Raw genomic sequence first — 13,708 nt, 5'->3', positions numbered from 1 at the left:
TAACTCAGCATTGTCAGAGTGATTTTCATTTGACTGTGCTTCAGCCCAGAACAGTACATCCAACACTTTGTTGTATGCTTGGTGGATTGTGATGTTTCAAGATTCAAACCAAGTGGTGAAGTCCATGAGTCCTGTGGCATTTTTGGCAAACTGAACTTCCACATTCAGCTGAGCATTGTTAGAAGGGTCGACAGTTCTGTTAAAAACTGCATTTTCAGTGTCAGTTCTTCTGAGAGGAACTCAGAGTAGTACTTCAGGTGGTATTGTACTGCCCGAAACCAGGAATTCCAATGATTACTGGCTCTGGGGGAACTGCAATTTTTTGTTCTCCAAGCTCAGTTGTGTTTGCAATGTACTGCCTGTATCGAAGTTTGCAGTTAGGGCAGTGTTTAAAGATCTTTTTAATGTAGATGACCAGTTTATCAAATTTACCAAATTCACATCTCTACAGCTCACTGACAAGAGGAGTTATACGTGCAATACATGTAATATAGACAGTATTTGGCATTAGACCTTGGAGAACCGATTTGAAAAATTTCATCATGTAAGTTGTATTGTCACTTATGAAAACAGGGAGTTTCAAAATACACTGCAAACTTTCACAAAGTGTTTTAATTATTGCTTGAGAAACTGTAGTGTAGTTAGCATCCAGATAAATGCAGGTGAGCACGGTTAGCTTTCCCGTCTGTACATCTTTGGCCTTGCCAGAAATAAAATCAAACAGAACATAGCTATCTTACTCAGAGGATTCATCTGAAATAATTGGAAAAGACTCAAATGAATTAATTTGAGACCGACACCTCAAAATGTGTAGCAAAAACCTTTGGAAGGTAGTTCTGTCGTAGCTTATTCAGACTTGATAAGCAATTGACATTTTGTACATTCCGTTGAATCAACTCGCGCAGCTTTGGGTGATCAAGTTTTTCCAATGGTGTATTAGCACTTGTAAATGCATCCACAAGTTCCATTCTAGCTAAATGATGGATCTCAGAGATCAGTCATCTTCTTAAAAAAAGAAATTGTATTTTGTTATTTTAACTTTTTGTTTACCAGTAATGCACTACTTGCAGCTCTCTTTCTGCTTTGATAGGTTTCTGAGTCTAAGTGGCACCGAACCACTGTCCGATGTGCACGATCCAATGAAACACTGCAGCTTGTACAAAATAGTTTGTCACCGTCGGCATGTAGAATTTGGCTTCCAAATTCTTTCACACGATCCACTGCAGTAATCATTTTTGAGGTTTTCGATTTACTTTGGACACTCATTTTACAGTAATTGCACATGTCTGGTAGGCAGTCAATTGATATCACTACACTACAAAACCTCCCCAGTGTCCATATCTATCAATCAGTGAGTTGAGCTCTGCGTGTGATTTGCTGCTGAAAAGTGTCAATCAAAAAACTCAGTCAAGTGCCTCTCCTTTCTTTTTATTTTTATTGAAATAAGCTAATAATTGCACCTGGAAGTGGGGGGCAGTTTCCTGTACAATGTCCCCTCCCCAAGCAGCTGCAAGCTATCTGCAGCCAGGAGAGATTCCCTGCAGGGCTGCTCTTGGGTGAGAGCAAGTCCTATCCTGCCCCAGCCCTGCCCAGACTAGCAGCTAGGAGCCCCCTGCTGGGGTGCTCCCAGCAGCACAGGGAAGATCGGATCTAAATCCACAAGCCTCCACCAGCTGTAGGAACCTCTGGTGCTGCTGCACTGTCCCAGAGTGTCCTGCAGCAGGGGGAGGCACCCATAGGTGGTTCCCTCCCACTCCTGCTCCCGGATCTGCTGTGCAGGGAATAGACAAGTCCTGTCCCTCCCCAGCCTAGCCGCAGCTAGGAGCCCACTTTGCTGAGACACTCCTAGGAACAAGGGGACATCAGATTTCACAGGGAAGGGCTTACTTCACAGTCCATGACGCAATTTTCATGGCTGTGAAATTTGTATACTACTGATATGCTGGAAGGATCAGACAGGGTTTTTAGCATGCTTTTTTCTTCTTATTAAAGATTTATTGAATTTTAGGTAAGTCTATAGATATATAATCAGAAAAAGAGGAGCCAGCACTCCAGAAAGAAAGAAAAATAAGATCATGGAAAAAGAAAACAGAAAAGAAGAACAGATGGCTTCCATATGATGCTAAGTGAATGAACAGCATCTGAAGTGGAATTGCGATTCAGAGTCCAATATTTTCAAAAATGGATGATTAAAGACAGGCTTCTATGTCCATATTTAAGCACCTAAATAAGTGGCTTGATTTTCAATAGTGCTGAGCACCAGCAAAGAAGAGTTCATACTGAGATGTATGGAGACCCCAACACAAGGAGTATTTAAAAAAATGCAAATGAGGCATACAGCTACCAGACATCATCATAATTTTACACTACTGTGGATTTTGACACTCGAACCATCAGCTCATTCATTATTTCCTGTCCAAAGAGGTTTGAATCAAATCACTGAACTTCAATGAGAGTGTTCTGGGGAGGGAGAAGAGCTTTCCTGACCACAAATCACCAATATAATTTGTACCAAAATAGAGGAATAGCCCAATAATAATGACACTACTAAACATGTGTCTTCTCTCTCATATACACCTTTTAAATTGGAGACACTGCTTATAGCTTTCTCTTTAAAGAATGTAAGTGCAATATTTGTGGGGGGGGGGTTAAGTTTTGCAAAGGGGTGATGAGGGTAATGGAAGGGAGAGGACAAACCATTTGATAATACATTATTATACACTGACAACTCCCTTAAACTTTTCTTCTTTAAATATAAAGCATAAACAACTAAAATTTTAGACATGTACATTTTCCTAGATGTGTGGAATTCACTTTAGACTTAATTTCTGTACTTTGGACTGTAAACCTTAGATAGTATAAATTAAAGATAAAAGATATCCAATATCTACATGACAAAGTTAACGAAAGCAATTGTAAAACCTTTTATTAAAAAAAGGTGTAACACCTTTTCTTTGGTCACCACAACATAACAAATGCAGACAAATATGCAGATACAGACAAGAGTTAATAGTGATATGATGTCAAACTGTTAAGGAACGAAATATTCATCCACTAGATACACCTACCTGGTTCATAGTGTCAAATAAATAGATACTATATTCGTTCCAGCTCAGCACCCATCCTTCCTGGGAAAGGCAAGAAATGAGCCCAAGGTGTTTCTCTGGGAAGCTGTAACTTCCTTTGTAAGATGACTCCAACCGAGGATACAGTTCAAAGGGCTTTATTCCTCTAGCAAATACATCTTTTAAAATAAACGTGGCCTGCACAGTTCCATGGACATCAGACTTCCAGAGGCGGAGCCCAGGCCTTGAGGCAAACAGTGTCAGGTCACTTTGCTTACACAGTCCAGGTATAAAACATGCTCCAAATTTGCCAGTGCTAAGATGTAAACAAAGATCTGTAAGAACTTGTAAACAATTTAAAAAACTGAAAAAAGGAGAAACGAAGGTATTTAGTCACTGAGTTTACAATCACAAATTGAACAAAACAGTATTTTCCTTTGCTTCCATCAACAAGGTATTATGGGAATCCATAGTCTGCAACACGAGCTTGTGTTAACATGCATTAATCAAGATATAGTTTCAAAACACTGTTCTCTTTCTGTCTTCTCCAACCCACACTTTCCCTAGAGTTGAGAGAAGAGTGTCCTCCCAACATCTCACAATTGTGATGATGCCTTCCTTCCTCAACCCTTCCCACAAAAGAGATCCCTTATTGCAGTGACCCTTCCTCCAGAGGGAAAGTCTGCACACTGCTCCCCTAAGAGCCAGGATATGCTGAACCTTCAGTTGACTATAGAATCACTAGGGAATGATTATGGGTGACTTCCAGCCTCTGCAACCAGTGGGCAGAACTCAAATCTTGTATTCTGATTCCCCACAAGCCAATGGCATTACAGTCTCTGGAAGAATCTCCTCACTTACAGAAATAATCCAGTCACAATAGTTGTATTAGAGAGTTACTATAGCCCAGGTTGCATAGGATGTGGGAGACCCAGGTTCAATTCCCCGCTCTTCCAGGGACTTCCTGTGTGACTTTGGGCATGTCACTTATCCACTCTATGCCTCAATTCACCCATCTGTAAAATGAGGGTCCCTGAAAGTAGATGGAAACCATCAGGACAAAAACTGAACATTAAAAATGTCATGAAAATGATGCCCCTATGACCAAGATAGTCACGGGATACAAACATGGGCATATTCCTAACATATGTGTATTATAAACATCCCTTCAACACTCAAATATCCTCAGGCTGTGTAAACATATACAATTACTGACAACATCTTTCAGTTCCCAGACTGTATTTTTTCCTTCCATATCCAATAAAGATTAAGGAACAGGACATGCCAGAAAACCATGTTACAGGATTTTTTTTAATAATATAAAAACAAAGAAAGTACTTTCAACTTATGTCACCTTTTTAAATATTTGCTGTATCCTTTCACTATTAAAGAATCAATCATAGCAGAAAGGTCTAACTGAGGCTATTCTATCACTTTCATGTTACACAGGAATTCTAAAAGCTCACCCACAAAAATTTGAACCCTCTTGGGTGATCGTTATGTTTGTATCAAGCCACAGCAGCTCCCAAGTTGGTGGGAAGAAAAAGTTAAACTTTTTAGTTTAAATGGAAAGAAAAATCTATGCAGGGTTGCCAGAGGGTTACACAGTCGCAATCATATTTTTCAACAAGGCAGAGTAATTTCATTGAAAAATAATAACCGAAGGACTAAAGATAGTTAAAACTCTTAAGGGTGGGTATTAATATAAGTGGCTGCTGTGGCTAATAAGTTTGAGCAGAAAACGATGCTGTATTAATTTCACTGCTCAGATCACTGGGTGTCTGTCGTCTATTCCGAAAAGCTAGAATTAACAGATGTGCCTGCATTAAGATTTGAGAGTTACTTTTTTCTGGGTTGTGTTCCAACTTGCTTGACAGATTTTTCTTCTGTGTAAAAAAGTAGTGTTCTCTGTAAAGTAGAGACCAGCAGCACTTTCTGGCTATAATCCAATTGTACAACTGAAGATGGCTGTTCCAATACCAGACTGGAGTTGCAAATACCCTTTAAAGACACATGAAATTAAAAGTCAAGCCCTTTTCAAATTAAAATATCTGGTAGTAATTTTTTTTTTTATTAGAAAATGTACTGGTTGCTTTAAATACAAACTAGGGCTGTCAATTAATGGCAGTTAACTCACACGATTAACTCAAAAAAATTAATTGCGATTAATCGCAGTTTTAATCACACTGTTAAACAACAGAATACCAATTGAAATTTATTGAATATTTTGGATGTTTTTCTACATCATCATATATATTGTATTCGGTGTTGTAACTGAAATCAAAGTGAATATTTTTTATTACAAATATTTGCACTGTAAAAATTATAAACCAAAGAAATAGTATTTTCCAATTCACCTCATACAAGTACTGTAGTGCAATCTTTGTCATGAAAGTGCAACTTACAAATGTAGATTTTTTTTTTGTTACACAACTTCACTCAAAAACAAAACGTAAAACTTCAGAGCCTACATGTCCACTCAGTCCTACTTCTTGTTCAGCCAATCACTAAAAACAAGTTTGTTAACATTTACAGGAAATAATGGTGCCCTCTTCTTATTTACAATGGCACCAGAAAGTGAGAACAGGCATTTGCATGGCACTTTTGTATCTGGCATGTAAATACCTTGCATTGCCAGCTATGCTAAACATTCATATGCTCCTTCATGCTTTGGTCACCATTCCAGAGGACATGCCTCCATGCTGACGATGCCCATGAAAAAAATAATGCATTAATTAAATTTGTGACTGAACTCCTTGGGGGAGAATTGTATGTCCCCTGCTCTGTTTTACCTGCATTCTGCCATATAGTTTATGTTATAGCAGTCTTGGATGATGATCCAGCACATGTTCATTTTAAGAACATTTTCACTGCAGATTTGACAAAATGCAAAGAAGGTACCAATGTGAGATTTCTAAAGATAGCTACAACACTGGACCTAAGGTTTAAGAATCTGAAGTGTCTTCCAAAATCTGAGAGGGATGGAGTGTGGAGCATGCTTTCAAACGTCTTAAAAAAACAATACTCCAATGCGAAAATTAAAGAACCCGAACCACCAAAAAAGAAAATCAACCTTCTGCTGGTGGCATCTAACTCAGATAATGAAAGTGAACTTGAGTCAGTCCGCACTGCTTTGGATTGTTATCGAGCAAAAGCCATCATCAGCATGGATGCATGTCCTCTGGAATGGTGGTTGAAGATGGAGACATATGAATCTTTAGCGCATTTGGCATGTAAGTATCTTGTGACGCCGAATACAACAGTGCCATCCGAAAGCCTGTTCTCACTTTCAGGTGACACTGTAACCAAGAAGTGGGCAGCATTATCTTTTTAATCAGACGATTAATTGTGATTAATTTTTGTAATTGTTTGACAGCCCTAGTACTAACAGATTGTCCCCTGAAATACAAAATTGTCCCTTGAAATACATTCAAATGGATTTCAAACTCTGAAATCCCACTGGTCTGTGTGAATTATACGTATAGATCGCTCCATACTATGAAGTTCAGTTCTACTGGCATACTAGCTATCAGATTTGTCTGACTTCAGTGGGAGCTCCACTACACATTGCCCCATCCACGTTCCTCCATCCAACTGATGGAGTTCACAAGAGAATGAGATGCTGATCCAATTAGTGGCATTAAATCCTTTAGTGTCTGTCCAGACTAGAAAGAACTGAGGTTAGATTGGGAGAGCATTTCTCCCTCAAGTAGATGCAACTTAATTCCTTTATCCTCAATGTAATTGGTCAAGGTATACCTTATGTAACACATTACTTATACAGTCCCTCAGGAAGATTAAATTCAGTGGCAGTATTCTGCAAAACCAACCAGTGGACTCCAGCTTCATTTTCATTGTACACCTCGGGCTACTGAGGGCTACTTCATATCTCAATATGAAGTGCTTCTGGAGAAGCACTGGATCACTGTGGTAAGGAAGTGCCTTGCATTGCTGAACAGTAACCTTGCCAGAGAATTAAAAAGGGGCACTGATTAGACTCTAAAGGAAGCTGCATCCAGTCCACTTCAGACAGAAAGTTGGTGGGTATGACTGAGAGGGAGAGGGAGAGAAGTAGATGCAAAAGTAGGTAAAAATGGGAGGAAATGATCACTGTCTACTTTAGTTGTAATGAAGAAACCACAGTGCTCCTCTTGCCTTACATATAAACAACCTGACTACGAAGAACTGAAGATTTACCCATCTGCTAAATATTTAAGTAACGTTCTTTCAGAAAGTCTTAAACCAGAATTCTAATCTCTAAAAGAAATATTTACCTGGTCTAAATCCAGAGCAGAATAAACAATTTTCCCTTTATCATCACCAGAGAATAATTTCATTCCATTGGGACTCCAAGCTAAAGCTGTGATGCTGCTTTTGTGGATACCAGCCACGTCAAATCTCCGAAGCTGCAAATTGACACCAAGGGAACACAAGAAAGAGTAATGGGGAGGGGGGAAAAACAGACCCTCGGCATATTCAGTGACTCAGCTTTAAGTATTAGCTCTGAATTGACAAAGTTAAGGCTATCTTCATTCTTAATCAGCAATTTTATTTAATTGAATCATACATCAAGAATTGCATGGAAGTGTTTTTGACCAAGCACATTCTGTTTAAGAATGTTACCAAAGATAAAATTAATACTTTCATAAGATAAATACGTGATTAACAACATACTCAAGATATTTCATTATACACGGATTTCCTGATCCTCACTGTTTTAGATGTGCAAAATCATTATACAACCATTTATTAGGAAAGAACAGTTATTTTCCCTACAGTAACTGTGTTTCTTCAAGATGATGATGTAATTGTGGATCCCACTGTAGGTGTGCACACAAGCTCAAAACCTTTTTTCTAATGTCTGGTGGGATCACAACTGCACACGGGCATAAAGAGTGAAGCGGCCACAACCCTCTTTCAGTTCCCTTGCAAAATGAAGACTTTGTTAACTGATGACTCCAAAACTGGGGATGAAGGGTGAGTTGTGGAATCTACATTGACATCAGCTTGAAGAACCACACCATTACTGTAGGGCAAGTAACCATTTTTCTTGGTTTGTGTGTCACTGTGGATCCAGCAAGCAGTATCCTCTTTAGGATGGCAGGCATGAGGACTATCAGCTGCATTAGTCAAACAAAGAGTAAACTACAGCCCTCCTAAACTTTGGGGCTGATCTGGCAGCCAAATCCTGTGCACAACGCTTGACACAGACCTGAGCAGGTTGCGTCACATAGCAGCTTCTGGATATTGGTATGTTGCAAAAGCATGTGAGGTTGCTACTTGGGCTCTCCTGGAGTGAAGATCACATCAGTCAGCTGACTGCACAGCAAGATTCAAAATGGGTAACAGTTTAGGTCTTTGGGATAAAATAGCCTGACATTTGTACTGGCTAGCTATAGCCACGAACAGACCTGGGGACAGATTGAAAGATCTGGCCTTGTTAATAGAATATGAAGAGCCAGAATGCTCCAAGATATGGCCTACTCCTGGATCAGAAGCTACCCCCAGAGGTTTCTCAAAGAGAAGTAGTTTGAGTCTTACATCTTGGGATTTCTGGTACAGGATGAGAAGTAGCAGCAGGCAGCATAATTCTTGGGGATGTCTGCTTCCCGAAAACAGAATAGGAATCTGCTATGTACAGCTGTAATAGATATTAGCTCATCGCAAGAAATGGTTTGAACCCAATGGGTTTTGAATCCACCACAGCTAGCAGTTAGCCCAAAGCACCTCACTCTGCTTCCCTAATCTGTCCTAACTGCTTCTTTTCCCTTTTGGGGGTGAGGGACAACAACCAATTAAAAAAAAAATCAAGCGAAGAAATTAATGAAAGGTAGAAATGAACTTGACATTTCTTCAACCAGAGAATAATTCTGGAAATCAAAAGCAAGTGACATTGGACACAGTCCAGATTACATCTCACTGCCACCAGTGGTAAGAGGGAACTGAGGAAGAGCTTCAGCCACCCCACCCTTTACCTCCTCACACGGTAGCATGAGGCAGTACAGCTGGCATGAGCAGGCCTGATGGACACTGCTAGACAAATGACTCCGAGCGTACGCATCTGACGTGAAAGCCACACTGACTATGGTCAAAGAAGATCATATTTAACATCAAAGAAGTTGTAACCAAATTTAACATTTACTTGTTTGTTTCTTCCAGGTAACGAAGAGACAAGTTGAAAAATTGCAACCCGGCCTGAAGCTGTACCAACAGCAACAAGATCATCAAAGCAGCTCAACAACTTTACAGCAGTAATAGATTCAGTCTTCCCCTGTTGAAACAAGACAAACAAAATTACAAAATTAATTAAAGAAATTTCCTGAGGGAAAGATCTGTAAGTGCTAATTTGCCACCAACATCTAAAGAAGTACTGAAAAACTTCTGATGATAAAGCCAGGCACAAAAAGTTAATTTTTACCTCAAAATTGTATTTTTTCATCTGGTTTAAATGTCTGCAGTACAGGTAGAGCATTCCAATGCTACTGCCCACAGCAATGTAGTCCCCATTGGTATCAAGTGCTGTGAGGTACACCACAATGGAGCGAAATCCCTTTTGGACCTTTGTAGGAATGGCATTGAGGAGATCGTACAGGGGGCAAAACTCCTTAAACGTAACTGGTGGAGCTGCAGATGCCATGGTAAGGGTTAGTTTCAACAGTTTACAGGTTGGAATAAACACATTTACTTCACACTAAGGAAACCTGAAAAACAACAAACACCTTTAATTAAAATGTATTCTTTCCAAAGGAGCTAACAGAATAGTTGTAGTTTGGTACAAACAGCAACCAATTAAAAAAATGTAAAAAAAATCCTCACTTAGTAGAACAAATCATTCTACAACAAGAAACTTCCACTCAAATTGAGCCAATATTACCATCAGTGCCAAATGGTGTACATTGTAATTACCCAACAGTTGATAAGCAATTTTCTCTCCAATCCTGACCAGCACATATCTCCCTAAACTGAGCGCAAATGCAGCATTCTACTCTCAAAAGAGAGGGAAAAGCATCAACTGACCAGTACAATTCATTCCTATTTGGTTACTGAAAGAGTAAAATCAGATTAGCATAAGATTAAAAGAACTAAGTGCTCACTGCATGGCACAGAACAAAACATGCAAGTACATGTAGGAGAAAGACACTGGGATCAATTCTAAAAGCACTGAGTGTTCTCAGTTTTCATGAATTATAATAAGAGCATAGGACACTCTGCAAGCTTGGGTCCCTTGACTTTTATACTAAATGGTGTCTATATCCAATTCCTTAATCCCACCGCAGAACTGCAATTATATTAGGTATATATTTAAATTGTCTTAATATTTAGCAAGTAAATACAAGAACAAATATAGCAAGATAATTTGTTGGAACAATGGGGGCAACTGAAACAGTGATGAGACTCCCAATTTGACAGGCATATCCAGAGATTTGTTCAGTTATTCCATTTAGAAAAGTGATGGGGAAAGCAGTAAAAAAAAAAAAAAAAAAATAGCGTACACAAGAGTTTCCTGTTACGGTTAATTTGCCAATTTCATGCTGCAATAAGAAGTTTATAGAACGTTTAGGAGAGAATGTGGTATTTTCTCAGGAATAAAGGAAAGGAAAAGCCATAGTTTGCTTCCCTTGGAGTTTAAGTGTATGATGATTTTAATGTACTAACTATCTCAGTTGCTTTCTGAAACTGTTTCTCCATTCATGTGGTATGTCAAGATACTAAATGATGCAATTAAAAACTGAAGCCTCTCTGCTTAAAAGATCACAAGTCTTTTTTTATTATTATTATTATTATTAATTATTATTATTATTATTTGCAGCATCTATTCTCCTCATGGATGACTTTGAAAGTTAGGAAAGAACAGAAGTCTTCAGGTTTCAAACTTCATTATACCAGAGGCTATTTTGATTAATAAGACAGTTTTGATCCAGCCAAAAATATTTGCAGCTGTTTAGGCCAGGAATTCTTGATTTCTGGGAAGAAGAAAGGCTGCTATATGATCCCAAAAACCCAACTCTGAAGCTTAAAGAAAAAAAATTGTTAGTTCTAAGAATATAATAAAAACTGGATTTAAAAAAATTCTAAAAACGTCTAAAACCTCAACTATTCTCTGAAGCATTCAAACTAAGTGACCATACACAAGTACAGTATGTATCCAATTGTGCCTGGACTGTATGTTTTTTGAGGAAAGGAAATGTTATTTGTTTGGCACACTGTTGGGAAGCACCATACACATTACAGTGCTATATAAACTCAGTTTTTAAAAAATACCCATCAGCATTTTAACATCCCCATTACTATGAATGATTTTGGTGTCTCGATTTTTAAGATTTTATTTTGCTGATATTTTCCCACCAGAATTCAGTGTGCTATCTTTGGACCCTGAAACACTTACTCTTACAAAATTCACTTTTTTTTGGATTGATTTCCATTGCTAATTCTCCATTTCAACCTTATAGCTCAAGGCTAACTATTGTTTAAAATATTATTGAAAAAAATCCATTAAAATAAACAAGATGTGAGAAAACAGTTTATGCAACCTGTGACGGTGCACTGCATAGGTTTTATGGAAATATGCTAATGAGCGTGAATATAATGTAACTGGATTATGCTTTAGGCAAAATGCCTCTTGTAAAGTGATCATTACAAAGTTTTTAATCTGAGTGTGTTCATCCTATTTGTATGCATGTATCATTCTTGTATCTGAAACTAGAAATATGAAGTATTACTCTGAGGTCCTATTGTAATTATGCAAAGTGTGGGCCATTAATGGTAGCTTAGACTCTTGATGGCTCCCATTGACTAGGACAATTGGTTGTCGATGGTTTATTTACCTGCAAGCCTTCTTGTGAACATAAGGGCCAGCCTATGGGTAAAAAGAAAAGGAGGACTTGTGGCACCTTAGAGATGGATGAAATGAGCTGTAGCTCACGAAAGCTTATGCTCAAATAAATTTGTTAGTCTCTAAGGTGCCACAAGTCCTCCTTTTCTTTTTGCAGATACAGACTAACACGGTTGCTACTCTGAAACCTGTGGGTAATGTGAACATATCACACGATACTGGAATCCATCTTAAACCTGGTGCCTTTCCATTTAGAAGGAAGGGTAGGAACCCAGAGAAAGACAAAGGATTCCCACCTTGTGCCAAAGCTATAAAAGGGGGTGGAACAGAACAAATGGGGCTACAGTCATGAGAATCCCCTAGTTATCACCTGGGCTTGAACAAACAAGATCTGTACCAGGGGAAAGGATTAGGCCCAGACTAAGAAGGAGTCCAGTCTGTGAAAGGTTTCAGAGTAGCAGCCGTGTTAGTCTGTATTCGCAAAAAGAAAAGGAGGACTTGTGGCACCTTAGAGACTAACAAATTTATTAGAGCATAAGCTTTCGTGAGTTACAGCTCACTTCATCGGATGCATTAGTCTGTGAAAGAAGCTTATTGGAACATCTCTGAGGGTGAGATTTACCTGTATTAGTTTCTTAATGTATTAGGCTTAGACATGCATGATTTGTTTTATTTTGCTTGGTAACTCACTTTGTTCTGTCTGTTATTTCTTGACACCACTTAAATCTTACTTTTTATACTTAATAAAATCATTTTTGTTTATTATTAAACCCAGAGTAAGTAATTAATACCTAGGGGAGAAAACAGCTGTGCATCTCTCTCTGTGCATCGGTGTTATGGAGAGCAGACAATTTAGGAGTTTACCCTGTATAAGATTTATAAAGAGTAAAAAGATTTATTTGGGGTTTGGATACCATTGGGAGCTGGGTGTCTGGTTGCTGGAGATAGATAACCTGCTGAGTGGTTTTCAGTTAAAGCCTGCAGCTTTGGGGGTGTGGTTCAGACCTGGGTCTGTGTTGCAGCCGACTAGCATATCTGGCTCAACAAGGCAGGGTCCTGGAGTCCCCAGCTGACAGGGAAAATGGGCTCAGAGATAGTTTTAGTACATCAGGTGACAGTCCCAAGGAGGTCTCCATGACCGAACCCGTCACACAACCTACAAAGCAACATCTCCTCCCCCTCCAACTGCTGTATTCCCATCCTGCCATGAGATTTTTACTAGTTTACCCATCTACCTAAATCAAAGTCTCCTTGAGATGGGAACTACGAGTGAAACCCTAGCCCCACTTTAGACAATGGCATTTTACCATTGACTTCAATGGAGTCAGGATTTCACCTTGCATATTGTTATAGTTTGAATAGGGCCATACACACCCAGTGATGCCATATGAAAAATGTTATCTTACTTAAAAATACTATAAAAGTCTCCAGAGACTCTGTCATACATTCAAATATTAAACAACACTATCAGAGATTATTGGGTCTTTGTGACAACCTGCTCTCATACGAGTTCTCCCACTGACTCCAGTGGGACTATTCATGAAAGTAAGGATTGGATCAGGCACTATGTCTGAATTCTCAGAAGTTCTGTCTTAACTTTGGCTTTCTCCAACACAAGTCATAGTTCATTTTATAATTTAAGAAGAAGTGTTTATAAAAAGTACATCAGCAGTGTTTGTGAGGTTTAGTTTATCATCTTACAGTACCCTTGTGAGATATTTGAATATTATTTTCCCCTCACTTTATAGGCTGAGAATCTGAAAGTGGCCTTGATCCTGAAAGCGGCCTTGATCCTGAAAGCTGTCCCACC

General features: G+C 38.9%; 1 protein-coding gene across 5 annotated transcripts in view; it reads right to left on the bottom strand.

Annotated features, from left to right (window-relative positions):
- The window catches only part of TECPR2 (tectonin beta-propeller repeat containing 2), a 63,884-nt gene that overhangs the window by 43,302 nt on the left and 6,874 nt on the right, over positions 1-13,708 (bottom strand). For all 5 annotated transcript variants that reach the window (XM_038404344.2, XM_038404347.2, XM_038404346.2 and 2 more), the window contains 5 exons: positions 9,484-9,766; positions 9,208-9,336; positions 7,340-7,471; positions 4,909-5,066; positions 3,069-3,381 (listed from right to left, as the gene is read on the bottom strand). In XM_038404344.2, coding sequence (XP_038260272.1) covers positions 3,069-3,381; positions 4,909-5,066; positions 7,340-7,471; positions 9,208-9,336; positions 9,484-9,702 — 951 coding nt within the window. In that variant the 5' untranslated portion in view covers positions 9,703-9,766. The remainder of the gene's footprint in view (positions 1-3,068; positions 3,382-4,908; positions 5,067-7,339; positions 7,472-9,207; positions 9,337-9,483; positions 9,767-13,708) is intronic.

This window comes from Dermochelys coriacea, chromosome 6, assembly GCF_009764565.3.
Source record: "Dermochelys coriacea isolate rDerCor1 chromosome 6, rDerCor1.pri.v4, whole genome shotgun sequence".
In the NCBI taxonomy this organism is placed as follows: domain Eukaryota; kingdom Metazoa; phylum Chordata; order Testudines; family Dermochelyidae; genus Dermochelys; species Dermochelys coriacea.
Note: the sequence above shows the minus strand (reverse complement) of the source record. Positions and strands in the feature narration are given on the sequence as shown.